We start from the raw sequence: 17,049 nt of genomic DNA, 5'->3' as shown, positions 1-17,049 counted from the left end.
CCCTATCTAGACTTATATTCCAACTAGCCTTCAAATGTCATCAAATGACTAGCTCATTGCTGGTAGAAGTAATTGATGGGGATCAATCCAGGGAGATAAAACAAACTGACAACCTGGACAGCATAACAAATGTTTGGCCATGTCATTGTAAGATAAATCAAACTGCCTATAAGTTGTCTTTAAAGAGTAGCATCATGTAGGGGTTAACCATCACCCTTAGACAATCCCAGACTGTGAGTCTATGTTATGGCATAAGCCTAGGGCTCATTGTCTTTTCAAACTTTTTAATTATTGTTTCCTCAGTTGTTTAAGCCTATGCTGGTGTCGAGTTTGGACTATGATACATGTTAGTTGGCTAAACATTGAAGTTCTTTTAATCTTAGTAATAAAAGAAGCAATTCTTTATTTGATCGTGTGCATACTGATGTGTAGGGACCTTATTCTACTCCTTCTATAGGTGGTTACAAGTGTTGAGCTATTAGGCCGTATGCTTTATTTCTTAGTTCTTTCTATATTTATAGAACTAGGTTGTTATTGGCCTTAGTTTATTACATTCTTAGGTGTTTATTAGTGCAACCACCCTATTAAGGGCTCTCTTGTTATTTTACATTTTTAATGATTAGAACTAATATTAAGGGTGGCTGGGAGACTGTTTGATTATCTACAACCAAAACCCTATTTCTTTCTATCAACTTTTCTCTGGTGCTTTGAACCTTTCTCTGCTATTTTCTGCTCATTTTTCTTGGTATCATAGTAATGATCTTTCTCTTTTCTCTATTTCTTGAGTCTGTACACTTGGATGCTGCCGCCCAGTTGGTAGGAGAATTTAGAGATCTCAGAGGTTGGTTTTCAAGCCTAGAAAGATTCCTGGAGATTTCTGCCCAAAATCTAGACTTACTAGAGAACAATATGATCTTGGTCAAGGTAAGGTTAAGTAGGTGTTTTGAGACTGGTGCTTGGGACTTTGTACAAGCTATAGGTGAAACCCTAACTTCAGGAGTGGTGTTAACCGGAGATCAGTTGTCTGGGGTTTGTTCTATCCTTTTTTAAGTGGCCTTCAGACTGATTTAATTCTGAAATTAGAAAAAATATTGTAAAAAATATAGGAAATATGTTGGAAATATTGTAAAAAATACAGACATGGTGGAAACATTGTGATATTTGCAAAAACATAGAATGCTATTTTACGTAATGATAAAAGATGCATAGCTAGACTGATGTGGACAGTAAGACAAGTTACATGCAGTACCTCAAGTATACAGCAATAAGCACAAGAAATACAAAGCTGAAAACAACAATATAAGTTGGATTTTTATGGGCTTCAGACCTGAACCTGAAGTAAAACTCCTCCTGGAACAGTTCCGCTACAGTAACAATGGCAGCAAGCTGGCCTCCCGCGCGGACAAGCAGCGACGGAGGGATTGGAAGGTGCCAAAATGGGTCGACTCCTCAAAACCCAAGCTCCCAATGCTTGAAAACCCTAATTGGGGCTGAGCTACAGCTCAAACAAGAGAGAAAGAACCAAAAGACCCCTACAGAAACAGCCCCCTTCTCTTTTATAAGACTCACTAGCTTGCTGGACAAGCTATTAAAATATTTACACATAAGCCCCTAGACTGTTTCCCTCTCACCAGTAACTCCTTAGGAACAAAACTAACTTCAAATGAACATCTAATAGATAACTTTTTGTTACAAAAAGACCCAAGAGACCAAAACCCAACAGAAATGCACCCAACTGCCCCTAACCAAAAATCTGACTTATAAAATGACGAAAATACCCCTGGTCCCAAACTGTCAACAAAGCTACCCAAAGACAAAAATTTGGGAGCCCACTACAAAAACATGTCAAACAGAACACATTCACAATTTTTTTTCACATTTTTTTCATTTTTTTTCTTCTTTTTTTTTTGCCTCATCATTCCCACCGGGTTAAACAGAGCTCGACCCCGTGCAAGCAGCAATTTTAGCAGCCTTGCACACGTTTCCATCTAGCTTCATAAACTCCTCTTCACTAATCCAGGAGTTCTCAATTGATGGTTTCCCTTTCCATTTGACCAAGAACCTAAAATAGGCCCCATTTCAAGTGTTAGTGACTTAAACATCTTCTACACCCTCTACTTGTTCAAACTTATTAGAACTATTGGCCCTTTGTGCTTGTCCTCGCCCATCCTTTGTTTCTGGTTCTAGATCCCCATGGTAATCAAAGCGGTCTACTACATTAAAAATGGTTGAAATGGGCAAATCAGTTGGTAGCTTAATTTCATATGCATTGTCACCAAACCGTCTCAGCACTTGACATGGACCAATCTTTTTTTGCTTCAACTTATGGTAGGTACCAACAGGAAACCTCTTAGGCCACAAATAAACCATGACTAGATTGCCCTCATGAAATTCCTTCATCCGACGATGCTTATCCTTAGCTTCTTTATACCTTTGATTGCTTTCATTCAGCTTCTGTCGTACATTCTCTTGAATCTCTCAAATGGATTCAGCAAAAGCTTCGGCATCATCACTCACTCGTTACAACCCTGTTATAGGAGCTAGATCAACAACACTTTTAGGTGACCGACCATACACCACCCCAAAAGGAGTCTGAGAGGCTGAAGGAGATGAAGAGGCTAAAGGAGTTCTTAGCTTTAGAATTTGAGATCAAAGACCTAGGAAATCTGGGATATTTTCTTGGGATTGAAGTTGCTAGATCAAGAGAAGGAATCTACATATGTCAACGAAAATATGTGCTAGATCTCCTAGAGGAAATAGGCATGATGGGGTGCAGGACAGCAGACACTCCAATAGAACCAAACCATGGATTACAAGAATCAATGGGTGAGGAATACTATGATAAAGAAAGGTACCAAAAATTGGTGGGGAAATTGATATACTTATCCCTTACTCGGCCAGACATTGCTCATGCAGTGCATGTTGTCAGTCAATTCATGCACTCACCAAAGACCCCTCATATGAGAGCAGTGGAAAGAATTCACAGATACTTGAAATTGAAGCCTACAGTGATGCTGATTGGGCTGGGTCTGTTGGAGACAGAAAATCAACCTCAGGTTACTGTACATTCTTGGGAGGAAACCTAGTCACATGGCGCAGTAAGAAGCAGAATGTTGTGGCTAGATCAAGTGCAGAAGAAGAATACCGAGCTATGGCACACGGTGTTGTTGAACTCTTATGGCTCAAAACTCTTCTTAATGAGCTTGGTATCAAAACTGCGGGTCCTCTCAGGCTGTATTGTGATAATAAAGTTGCTATCAACATTGCCAACAATCCCGTGCAGCATGACAGGACAAAACATATTGAAATTGATCGACACTTTGTCAGAGAGAGAATTATTTCAGGAGAACTCTGTGTGCCTTATACTCCACCAGAGATGTAGATTGCAGATGTATTAACTAAAGGGCTGTCAACAACAAAGTTCAGGGACTTACTTGGCAAGCTAAACATGATTGATATCCATGCTTAGCTTAAGGGGGAGTGTTAGAATGTTAGAGTGATGTTCGGCTGATAAGAGTTCTTATTAGCCCATACTTATGTTTAACTTATCTTGTAACTGGGCCTGTGTTAATGGGCCTAATCTCGTTTAATGATTTAAGTCATCTAGGTGTCCCATCACTAATCAGGGGCATCCCAGTAATTTCTTGTACTTTGTACTACATTCATATTTAAATAATAGCATGGTCGACTGACTAGTACAGTTCGACATTCACTGCATTTCAGAGTTTCTCTTCTCTCCTTTGCTACTTCGAGTACAGCTCCTAAGATTACACAGTAATGGGTGCCACAATAGTGCTGAAATTCTTTATAAACTGACGAAAAAATGTTGCTAGCCCATGGAAACTACGAATTTTAGTTAAGGTCTTTGGTGTTGGCCACTCTTGAATAGCTTGAACTTTTTTCTTGATCCACCTCAATCCCCTTGGCTGAAACAACATACCCCAAAAGCATCAACCGGTCTGTCATAAAATTACACTTCTTCAAATTTATATATAGCTGATTTTGTCTCAAAACTTCTAGGATTGCTCTCAAGTGTTCTAAGTGGCTGTCATGATCATTGCTGTGGATGAGTATGTCATCAAAATAAACTACCACAAACTTCCCCATGAACGGCCTTAAAACTTGGCTCATGAACCTCATAAAGGTGCTAGGAGCATTAGACAACCCAAATGGCATACCCAGCCATTCATAAAGTCCTTCCTTAGTCTTGAATGCAGTCTTCCACTCATCCCCCTCCCGGATACGAATTTGATGGTATCCACTCTTCATATCTGTCTCTGAAAAGACTTGTGAGCCAGCCAATGTGTCTAACATGTCATCAAGGCGGGGTATGGGAAACCTGTATTTCACTGTAATTTTGTTAATGGCATGACTGTCAACACACATACGCCAACTACCATCTTTTTTAGTATGAGCAAAGTTGGTACAGCACATGGGCTTAAGCTTTCACGAATCAGCCCCTTCTTCAACAACTCTGTTGCTTGTCTTTGGAGCTCCTCATGCTCCTTAGGACTCATTCTATAGTGGGGTAGGTTAGGCAATGCTGCTCCTAGCATTAAATCTAAATGATGTTGTATATCTCTTAGGGGAAGAAGGCCATTGGGTAATTCTTCAAGCATCATATCAGTATACTCATGAAGTAGCTTCTTCACCAACTCTGGGACAGGTGTTTCTTTGCTAACTTCTTTTGTAACCAGCACGTAAATAACATCCAAATTCCCATCTTCTTGAGCTAATTTATTTGAGGTGAAGAGAGTAGTGGTTGGATTTGTTTCCTTCTTTGGAAATGAATCATGTTGCATTGGTTTAAGAGTTATCTTCTTATTGTCTTTCACAAAGCTGTATGTGTTCTTGTCCCCATAATGAATGGTCTTACGGTCATATTGGCATGGGCGACCCAAGAGAATATGGCATGCATCCATTGAGACAACATCACACCATACCGATTCTTCAAATGTGTTACCAATAGAAAAATTAACTAGGCATTTAGAAGAAACTCTTACCTCGTTTCCTTTGTTGAACCACAAAATATGATATGGTCGGGGGTGTTGAACAGTCTTGAGCTGTAATTTATCCACCATCTCTTGAGAAACAAGATTCACACTGCTCCCACTATCAATAATCAAGTTACACAACTTCTTGCTAGTTGTACAACATGTTCTAAAGATATTCTTTCTCAACTAATCCCCCGGTAGTGGTTCTTGAGGTGCAACCATAGAATGTCATATCACTAGAGCTTCACCCACAATATCCCCATCCAAGTTTTTTTCCTCTAAAGCATTAGCTTCAGTAGTTTCAACCACTTTCCCATCCTCAACATGGCCTATATCATCTTGTTGTTCATCAGTGACTTCATTAATCAGATATGTTTGCCCTTCAACCCTTCTCTTAGGACATTCATTTGAACGATGCCCCAACTCTATACACCTAAAACATCTAATAGTAGGCTGCTTCCCTTTAAGAACTTTGCACTTGTGGCCAAACTAAACCCCATAAGTCTAGTTTTCTCTATTGCAACAAATTTCTCTTAACCTTTATATCAATTAGATGTCAATAACATTTTCCTTCATGAAAACTTATAAGAAGATGTGTTACATGTGTACATGTTTCCGCCTCCAATATTCACTATCCCAAGTAAGGCTAAAAGAGTATTTTTCTTAATAAGATAATCAATATGTTAAAACAATCTCTAAGGACATGGTTTGACGGACTCAATAAAGAAGTTTGAATATTAGCAGAGTTGTGCAGAACATACCTTACTTGTAAAGCACAAAGGAAACCTTACTACTATATTGATTGTATGTAGATGATATAGTAGTAAGTAGTAACTAGCAATTACCCCTCTAAGACTGAGTCTGATAGGATTCCTAATCTCTAAAATTGAAATAAAGGACTTAGGAAACATAAGTATTTTTTGAGCATAGAAATGGCATGATCAAGATAGGTATCTTTCTATCCTGATGCAAACCTGTAGAAAATCCTATTGACCCCAATCAAAAACTCATCTCTAACAAAGGAAAATTAATAGAAGACAAGAGGAGTTCCAACGATTAGTACAGAGACTCCTAGAGTATTCACTAATCAGACTTGGCATTGCTTATGTTATTAGAGTTATGAGTCAATGCATGCATGCTCCAAGAACTCATCTTGAGGCTACCAAGTGAGTCTTGAAGTATGAAATCTTCTAGGAAAAGGCATTATGTTTACTAACAATGGACACTTCAAGGTGGAAGCTTATATTGGTGCTGATTAGGCAGGCTATCAAGATGACTGATGACCAAAGGTTTACTCCCAGCTATTGTATATTGGTTAGACGGAATCTTGTGACTCGGAATAAAAAGAACCAAAATGCTGTAGCTTGGGCCTTGTGTATAAGCAGAATTTAGAGCTATTGCCCATCATCTCAGAATTAGTGTGGTTAAAACTATTGTTGGAAAAGCTTGCAATGACAGTTGAAGTCCCACGAGACTCTACTATGAGCAAAGTGGAAGACTGAAGTTGACAGACATTTCATTAAAGATAAAATCAACTCAGAAGAGATTCTCCTGATGTTTGTACAAACAATGATCAACTAGCAAATTCTAACCAAATAAGATACTAAAGCTAAGCTACAAGCAGTTTTGGCAAGTTGAGCATTAAAAACATCTATATCAACTAGAGTTGAAGTGTCTTAGGATATTGTACATACTAGAGTACAGGTATTGTTGTCTTTATCTTAAAAAGGGTACATTGTCTTTCTGTACATGAATAGGTGTATGCCCTAACTTTCTCCCTTTCCCTAATCACTCAACTCTCTCTCCTCTTCTCCCCTCTTCACCTCATTCTTCTTCTCTTCTCTTTCTTTTCTTTCAGTTCAGCATCAGAACACACATTTATACATATGCTAACCATGGGGCATGCATATATTGACTAACCACTCCAATAGCAAAGGATATGTAAGTCTGGTAAAAGAGAGCTATATCACCTGCCAACTAATGTTTGGAGTTTACCTCTATCTCCTCAAACAACTATCCTCATAGCATTTATATTATGATTTAGGTATATTGGGATATCAACTGGCTTAGCCCCGAATTCTATCTCCTGTAATGGGTCTAATTCATACTTCTGTTATGAGATAAATAAACTCGGCCTTGATTGAGCAACTTCAATCTTATGTAAAATTCCCCAAATCCTTAATTTGAAGTTCAGATGCCAAGTATTTTTTGAGTTTTAAGATTCCAATTGAATAGTTACCTGTCAAAACAATGTCATCCAAATAGACAATGTGTTGCAGTAAACTGCCCCTCTTGCTTGGCAAATAGCAATATGATCAGCTTGACTCTACCTATACCCAAACTTCTTCACTGCAGTGATGAACCTATCAAACCATGATCCATCAACTATACAATGAAAATCATTCTAAATCAGGATTAATCAAATGTTTAGGACGAAATTCATGAATTCACAGGAGCCAAAACATCAAGATCTGTATTTTTCTGATTTTTCACCATAAATTGCAGAAAAATAAATAAATAGGTCCAAACATCATCAACTATATAATGAAAATAACTGTAAACCAAGACCCATCAATTTTTGAGGTTCTTTCTTCATTGGACATAGGCCCTATGCAACCCTACTGACTTCACCGTAAGTTTATTTATGTCAGCAAGAACTATTACTCTCCTCTGATCAGCGAAAAAGGATGATAATCATCAGATTTCTAATACCAACTTGGAATGATCAAGAATATAAAAGATACCAACTTAGGATTATTGGGGAGGCAGAGAATGAAATCAGATTAGGGCCAGTCATCCATTCTTACTGTTATTTGTAGCCGTCTCAAAGAATAATAAGAATAAAAAATACCTACAATAACATTTGAGAAAATACTAAAGAACTCTACTACCTAGTATGTAATAACTCCAAACACATCGAAGAAGACAACTATATACCTAATCACTTCTAAACATTTTATGAACTTGTGTTATTAAAGCGATGAAATAAGTGCTATACTGGAATAGAAAAAGAAAAAATACCAAATTATTGGGGAGCAAGAAATTAAAATGGTTAAACACTGACTTATTTATAGTAGATGATAATTCCCCCTCGTAATTATTAGGAAATTGCTGCATCTTAACAGGCATTGTGCCTTTCATATCTACCATATTCTGGTCTTGAACAAATCTTGGCATTCCAGAACTAGGCCCCAAATAGTATTCACGTAAATAAGTGTCATCAGTGTAAAGGCCATTTGGAACCTGCAAAGGGATAAGTAATGAAATAAAATTAAGTGAAAAATGGATAACCAAAGAACAATAGTATGAAAGCATCACCAACAATACCATGGATGTTTGAGGAGGTTGACCATTTGAGACACTGAAAGGCCGGTGATCTTTATTGGAGGATCCATTCGCAATTTGGTTTCCCAACATGGAATCTATTTCTACAATACTGGCCTGTGGTAAAGGGAAAACACTATAAGGTCTATGGTTCTATGATCTGAAGTAGCACTTCCAAGTTTTTAGTATATCTTGTCTGGAAAAATAAGCATCACTGCCCTCATAATTGAGAGAAGAAATAATACAGATATTAGATCAGTAGGTTCTTCAAGTAAAAGCTGGAAAGATAACCTTAAAGCAAGAAATATGGCATGGATATGAACCTTCATTTTTTCCATGAACTGCATGCATATTTACAAATCAATGAAAAAATATTGTAACAATAACTTCATTGGAAGAATGGGATCCAACAGAATTTCAAAACTGAAAAATGAATATCTATGAAGAATATTAGCAACTAATAACAAGCCAAAATCAACTATGGTACTACTAGTTTTTCTGATTTAGTGGAAAGAAGGAAATAAGAGGACTCATGGCACAAGTTGGGGTGGGTGAGGGGGGGGAGAGAGAGAGAGAGAGAGAGAGAGCAAATAAACATTTCTATTTTCTTGGCATGGATTACAAATAGGTTGCTTGTTGGTTAACCCCTAAGTTGATCAATTTCTTTTCTTTTTTTCCTTTTGTGTGTATGTGCTTGTGAATAGAGAACTTTGTGTTAGTTTACCATTATAAAATCTTACATACCCAATGGAATTGTCTACAAATGATAAAATCTTTCAATGAAGTCATTTGAGAAACTGGGAACTGGTTATTAGATTACAGCATAGAAAGGAGGAAGATTGTGATAAATCCTAATAATTTCCTCTTCTTAGGGAGGTTGGTAAAACAATAGAGGTGTAAAGTGTTAGTGGATCGCCCACACTGTAGTTTGTAGCAGGTTGTGCATGGCTGGCACAAGGGCCTAGGCAGGTCATGCCTGCCTAACCTAGAATCCCTCAAAAGGGAAGCCTAGCACAGCCTGCGGACGAAGCCTAGGTGGGCCCTTGCCAGGCCAGACCATGAGCCTGTTCCTTTTTTTGTTTTTTCTTTTTTCCACTTGTTTGCTAAGTAGAAAATGACAATTTTTGGAAAAAAAATAAAAAATTAGCAAAAAGACTTAACAAAATTGATTACAAATTGAAAAGAAAATTCCAAAAATTTTATTTCATTTGGATTTAATGTATATGATTGATCATATAGGAAGTAACAAAATTAAATTGAAAAAAATACAATGGAAATGAAATAAAGAAATATAATAAAATTGAAAATAAAATATTACAATGGGATAGAAAAAATCACAAATAAATTTGAAAAACAAAATTTACAATAATTTTAAAAATATTGTACAATTATTGAATATTTAAAAAAATTGACTTCAAGAATTCCCTCAAGTTCCACCTCCTCCATATCCTTGGTCTTGATCTGCATCATCAGGTGAACCATCAGCTGAAGTGCCATGTCCTCCTTGATCTTGCAATCTATCATCTACATCCAACCAATCCTTCAAATATATGCACATCTACAAACTTTCATCATTCAAATATATGCACATCATTCAACTAATCCTTCAAATATCTTGCAATCTATCATCTACATCTGCATTAAAACAAGCCTCTAATGGAACTATGAACACTAAAGAGGATAGTAGATCATGTGAATGGTGATGGCAACAGGGGCAAAAGTCTTGGCAACAGAGGCAAAAGTCTCCAGGTAGTCAATCCCATATGTCTGTGTGTAGCCTTTTGCAACAAGTCTAGCCTTGTACCTCTCAATAGTCCCATCAGCCCTGTATTTAATGGTAAAAACCCACTTGCACCCAACTGGATCCATCCCTTCAGGCAAATCCACCACCTCCCAAGTACCATTTTTGTGTAGAGCATCCATTTCAAACTTCATGGCACCTCTCCATTCTAGAATCCCAAGAACTTCTGATACAGACCTAGGAATGGGGTTAGAAGCAACTAAAGAGAAGTAGGCAAAGTATGAAGGAGAAAGTAGGTCATATGAAAGGTGTTTGGAAATGCAGTGTGCAGTGCACTTTCGCTTTCCTTTCCTAACAGCAATGGGGACATCAAGATCTGGGAATGATGATTCCAAGGGGGCTGAAACAGTACCTGTTATCTCATCTGTGATTGGGAATGTATAAGCCTCATCTGTTGTAATGGAAACTACTTGCTCATTCCTGGATCGTGGCCTTTGATACACTTTGGGATTATGAATAGGACGAGGAGGTAAAGAAATAGGGACAGTAGGACAAGAGGAATGAAGTGGCTAATCCTCCTTTGATTCATTTGGTGAGGATACAGGCTTGTTAAGAGACTCAACTGGGATAAGAAGAGGAAGAGCAAAAACTTGTGACAGACTCTCCCCCTCTAGACAATGTCCTTCCTGAGAAGAACCATAAAAAGGAGAAAGTTCATCAAAGGTAACATTCATAGAGACATGTCGGGTGCCAGTCTTTGGATCAAAACAACAATAACCCTTTTGTGTGGGGGAGTAACCAAGGAATATGCATTTGTGGTCTTTTGGTTCAAACTTATGTCTCTGCACACTTGGAATGTCAACATAACAGGTACAGCCAAACACACGAAGAGGAATTGGGAAGAGATCCTTGTCTAGATGAAGAAGACTGAAGGGGGATTTAAACCCCAAAACCCTGGATGGCATACGATTTATGAGATAAGTAGCACTAAATACAGCATCACCCGAAAATCTTGGGGGAACATGTGAGGCAAATAAAAGGCTCCTTGCAACTTCAACAATATGTCTATTTTTCCTCTCAGCAACTCCATTTTGTTCAAGGGTTCTAACATAGGAGCTTTAGTGAATAACCACCATGTCAGAGAGAAACAAGGATAAAATCTTGTCAAAATACTCTTTTGCATTGTCAGATCTGAAAACCTTAATTCTGGTATCAAATTGAGTTAAAACAAGCTCATGAAATTGCCTCACAAGTCTTAGGACTTCATCTCGGGATTTCATTAAGTATATCCAAGTGAATCTAGAAAAGTCATCAATAAACAGGATAAAATATCTGTAGCCCCCCATAGAGGATAAGTGGTAAGGCCCTCACACATCAGAGTGCACAATATGAAAAGGAAAAGAAAATCTTTTATTGCTCACAGGGTAATTGTTTCTACAATGCTTTGACAACTGACATGACTCACAATTGAGACTAGACACACTGACTCCCTTAAACAGTTTGGGAAGTAAATGACTTAAAGCAGAAAAAGGTAAATGACCCAACCGACAATGACTCAACATAATTTGACTGACTGACTCTGAAGAAGTAGAACCAAAAGCAACATTCTTGGAATGATCAAAGCATTGGCCAGGGGTGTCGAGCAAGTATATTCCATTCGCTTCATGACCACTCCCAATCACCTTCCAAGACTCCAGGTCCTGAAACACACAGTGAGAAGGGAAAAATGTTACACAACAATTCAATGATTTGGTCAAACTACTAACAGATAATAAATTAGTATTTAATTTAGGTATGTGAAGAGTGGAAGATAAGAATAAGGAGTCTGTAGCATTGACAGTTCCCTTGCCAGAAATAAAGGCAAGAGAACCATCAGCTAAGGTGATTTTGTCTCGACCAAGAAGCAAATCATACGAAACAAACAGTGGAAAGGTTGGTCATGTGATCAAAAGCACCTGAGTCCATAATCCAAGGGGTCTTAGGATTACTTGAGGTGGATGCAAGGTTAATACCTGAGTGAGCAAATGTGGTGGTGGTTGAATTTCTAGAAGGGTTGGATGATGAAGTTACACCTTCAAGATGGCTGATCATCTCTCCAAACTTCTCATACTCAGCTTTCATGGCTGCCAACTATGCACAGGCAGGCTCAACTTCTGTATATGTACCCATGGCTGCATTTGCACTCCCTATCTTTCTACTATCACTTTTCTTCTGGAACCGAACAATGACAAGATTGAGATGCAATTTCCAGCACTTTTCCTTGGTGTGTTTTGGCTTCTTGCAATATTCACAGACCACCTCCTTCTTTCTTGTGCCACTGGGAGCCCCTATAACCCATTTGTGTTTAACCCCCACATTTGCAAAATGATCATTGATGTCAACTCCTTGAACCTGTACTTGTCTTCTACTCTCTTCACTGCTGACCAAAGCATATGCTTGCGACAATGAAACATTTTCCTTGGACAAAATGTTCTGCTTTGTGATATCATATTCAGGATTCAGCCCATTTAGGAACTCAAAGACACTGTTCCTTTCAACTAATTTCCTGTATATTTCAGCATCATTGGGGGTATCCCATGTTACAGCCTCTATCAGATCAATCTCTTGCCATAAAGATTTCAGGGTTGAGAAGTATGCCGCAAGGGATTTCTCCCCCTGTCTTAGATTCTTCACATCACTCCTCAGTTTATAAGCTTTGGCAACATTCAATTTATGGGAGTATGTTTCTGCAACACTATCCTAGATTTCCTTATCCGAGTTCATCCAAAGATAGTGTTGACTAATCTGTGGCTACATTGAATTCACAAACCACCCAATCACTACGTAGTTCTCTTGCATCCATCTCTCATAAGATGAATCGTCCTCTGAGGGAGCTTTCTTGCTCCCAGAAACAAACCCCCATTTTCCTTTGCTACAAATATGGATTTTCACTGATTGTGACCATGCCAAGTAGTTGGTCCCATCAAGTTTAACTGTAGTTACAGCCAACTTAGAATCGGCTGGGGTTCCCAAAGTCTGTCCATATTCAGCAACACTCTTGCTTTCAAGGTCTGAGAAGTCCATCATAAGTTTCTCAAAGTGCAGGGATTCTTGATGAACTTGGTTTGAGCTGAACCGGCAACACCACACAGCTCACAAAATCAGTTTAGTCTTGACAACCGTGACAGCCAAGCTCGATGGCAGCTCTTTCTAGAAGAAGAAATACTATTTCAGCCTTCAAGGGGCAACCAACAAACCTCCAAACACAAAGTATTCCAGGTCCCCAACAACCGTTGTCCCAAAGAGAAGAAATAACAGTCCACGGTCCTTAAGAGGCCTTTTAACAAACACTATGTGTGCAGTAGTTAACACCCTACTGATAAATAGTAGAAACCACTTCAATAGTATTTCATATAGGTCCAAGAAAAGGCTGGGCTGAATTAGAGACTAATACCACTGAGTCCAAACCAGTTTCGGCAACTTGACAGTCCAACAACAGCCGAATTGATCCCCAAAATAACCCAGAAATCTCTGAGTTGAATCAGGCCAGCAACAGCCGAACAGTAGGGCAGAATGGAGAGGGGTTTCGAGTACTTTAACAGCCTTCCCAAGCAAAGAAAATAACCAAGCAATAACCATGGTAACTTACAGTATGGGAATCTCTGATTTGAGCTTCAAATCAGGCCGAACACCTTCCTCTCTGATTCTTCCTGGTCACTGCACTATTCTCCAAGTGGGTAGAGACTTGGGCACCCACCAACGACCACTGTTAGAATGCTCGAGTCAAGGGTATTTTGGTAATTCTGGTGTATCTTCTTGAAAGCGAAAGGTCTATTGTATCTGAGTTTAAGTTATGTGTCCCATCTTCTATGGGACAAAATTGTCTTTCTTGTAACTCTAAGGTTTATGAATAAAATTCAGTTGAAAAACAGTCCTAGAAGTAGGGATTGTGTTTGAAACAAAGAAAAACTAGCAAGAGAAGATTAGAAAAGATTAGAGAAGAAGAGAGAGATGCGGCAAGAAGGGTTAGAGGATGAGGTGTTCGAACTTAATCTCCCTCTAACTCTCTAATACTCTTTTATTAAGTTAATCTTTTAATAATTACAAGAGAGGTCCTTAGTTGGACAAGAAATTACAAAAGATGAACATAAAAGAGTATGGGCCCAGAATAAGGCCCATTACAGAGAAAAACATAAAGATAATATATAGTAACAGCCTATGGGCCACTCGGCCCATCTTCTCTACACTCCCCCTCAAGCTGAGCATAGATGTCAATCATGCCCAGCTTGCCAGTGTCATGATGAAGTCTTGCCTTGGAAATGCCCTTGGTGAGAAAGTCTACCAATTGTCCTTCAAAAGTAACGAATGGGAGGCACACTTTTCCGGAGGAGACTCTTTCTCGAATAAAGTGTCTATCAACTTCAATATGTTTGGTTCGATCATGTTGTACCGGGTTGTGAGCAATGTTGATGGCAGTCTGATAATCACAGTACAACATCATGGGTCTGTCATGATCAATCCCAAGTTCTTCCATTAAGGACATTAGCCACAACAATTCCAAGACCCCATGTGCCATGGCTCTATACTCTGCTTCTACAGAGGATCTGGCCACAACAAATTGTTTCTTACTCCTCCAAGAAACAACATTACCAGCCACCAGACTGCAATATCCTGAAGTAGATCTTCTATCATCCATATTTCCAGCCCAATCAGCATCAGTATAGGCTTCAAGTTTCAGGTGGTCATTCTTGGTAAATAGGATTCCTTTCCCTAGAGAGCCTCTCAGATAGCACAAAATCCGTTCTGCTGCTGCCATATGAAGATCTCTAGGAGCATGCATGAACTGGCTAATGCAACTGACAGCATACGCAATATCTGGTCTAGTCATGCACAGGTACAAAAGCTTGCCAAGAAGTCTTTGATAAACCACTTTGTCTTCCAACAGAGTTCCATCTGTAGCTGAAAGTTTGTGACTCATATCAATGGGAGTTGCAGCTAGTCTTGCACCCAGTTTTCCAGTTTCAGACAATAAATCAAGAACATATTTCCTTTGGGAAATAAGAATCCCATCCTTGGATCTGGCAACTTCTATGCCAAGGAAGTATCTCAACTCCCTCAGATCCTTAATCTCAAATTCTGTACAGAGGAAAGACTTAAGAGCCAGAATGCCTGAGGCATCATCACCAGTCACTATAATGTCATCAACATACACAATGAGATACGTTGCTAAAGATCTACTTTTCTTCACAAACAGAGTATGATCTGACTGTGCCTGAACATAGCCGAATTTAACAAGTGCAGCTCTAAATCTCTCAAACCAGGCTCTAGGAGATTGTTTAAGACCATCAAGAGATTTCTTCAATTTACATACCTTTCCTTGCATATCTTTCTCATACATCCCTGGGGGAAGACACATGTAGACTTCCTCATATAAGTCACCATTCAGAAATGCATTCTTTACATCCAACTGATAGAGAGGCCAATCAAAGTGAGCTGCCAGAGATAAAAGAACCCTCACAGATGTCATCTTGGCAACAGGGCCAAAAGTCTCCAAATAGTCAATCCCATATGTCTGTGTGTAGCCTTTTGCAACAAGTCTAGCCTTGTACCTCTCAATAGTTCCATCAGCCTTGTATTTAATGGTAAAGACCCACTTGCACCCAACTGGATCCTTCCCTTCAGGCAAGTCCACCACCACCCAAGTACCATTTGCATGTAGAGAGCATCCATTTCAGTTTCCATGGCATCTCTCCATTCTGGAATCCCAAGAGCTTCTGAGACAGACCTAAGAATGGGGTTAGAAGCAACAGAAGAGAGATAGGCAAGGTATGAAGGAGAAAGCAGGTCATAAGAAAGGTGTTTGGAAATGCAATGTGCAGTACATTCTCGCTTCCCTTTCCTAACAGCAATGAGGACATCAAGGTCTGGGAACGATGATTCCAAAGGAGTTGAAGCAGTACCTGTTATCTCATCTGTGATTGGGAATGTATGAGTTTCATCTGTTGTAAAGGAATCCACTTGCTCATTCCTGAATCTCTGCCTTTGATACACTTTGGGATTATGGATAGGGCGAGGGGGTAAAGAAATAGGGTCCCTAGGACAAGAAATATGAAGTGATTGATCCTCCTTTAACTCATTTGGTGAGGATACAGGTTTGTCAAGAGACTCAACTGGGACAGGAAGAGGAAGAGCAAAAACTTGTGACAGACTCTCCCCCTCTGGACAATGTCCATCCTGAGAGGAACCATAAAAAGGAGAAAGTTCATTAAAGGTGACATCCATAGAGACATGTCGGGTGCCAGTCTTTGGATCAAAACAACAATAACCCTTTTGTGTGGGGGAGTAACCAAGGAAGATACATTTGTGGGCTTTTGGTTCAAACTTGTGTATTTGCACACTTGGAATGTGAACATAGCAGGTACAGCCAAACACACGAAGAGGAATTGGGAAGAGATCCTTGTCTAGATGAAGAAGACTGAAGGAGGATTTAAACCCTAATACCCTGGATGGCATACGATTTATGAGATAGGTAGCAGTAAATACAGCATCACCCCAAAATCTTGTGGGAACATGTGAGGCAAACAAAAGGCTCCTTGCAACTTCAACAATATGTCTATTTTTCGTCTCAGCAACTCCATTTTGTTCAGGGGTTCTAACACAGGAGCTTTGATGAATAACCCCCATGTCAAAAAGATACAAGGATAAAATCTTCTCAAAATACTCTTTTGCATTGTCAGATCTGAAAACTTTAAATCTGGTATCAAATCGAGTTAGAACAAGCTAATGAAATTGCATCACAAGTCTTGGGACTTCATCCCGGGATTTCATCAGAGTGCAATATCTATAACCCCCCATAGAGGATAAATGGTATGGCCCCTACACATCAGAGTGCACAATATAAAAAACAAAAGAGGATCTTTTATTGCTCACAGGGTAAATTTTTCTACAATGCTTTGACAACTGACAGGATTCACAATTGAGACTGGACACACCGACTCCCTTAGACAGTTT

The 17,049-nt window shown here is 39.0% G+C and overlaps 1 protein-coding gene across 13 annotated transcripts in view; it reads right to left on the bottom strand.

The window, feature by feature from the left end:
• The window catches only part of LOC148880830 (uncharacterized), a 132,125-nt gene that overhangs the window by 78,256 nt on the left and 36,820 nt on the right, over nucleotides 1–17,049 (bottom strand). For all 13 annotated transcript variants that reach the window (XM_088962882.1, XM_088962880.1, XM_088962891.1 and 10 more), the window contains 2 exons: nucleotides 8,322–8,435; nucleotides 8,059–8,237 (listed from right to left, as the gene is read on the bottom strand). In XM_088962882.1, coding sequence (XP_088819008.1) covers nucleotides 8,059–8,237; nucleotides 8,322–8,435 — 293 coding nt within the window. The remainder of the gene's footprint in view (nucleotides 1–8,058; nucleotides 8,238–8,321; nucleotides 8,436–17,049) is intronic.

The sequence above is a fragment of the Nelumbo lutea genome, chromosome 1 (genome assembly GCF_056320005.1).
Source record: "Nelumbo lutea isolate HS-2025 chromosome 1, American lotus-T2T, whole genome shotgun sequence".
NCBI classification, from domain to species: domain Eukaryota; kingdom Viridiplantae; phylum Streptophyta; class Magnoliopsida; order Proteales; family Nelumbonaceae; genus Nelumbo; species Nelumbo lutea.
The sequence above is the reverse complement of the archived record's forward strand: the minus strand, read 5'-3'. Positions and strand labels throughout refer to the sequence as shown.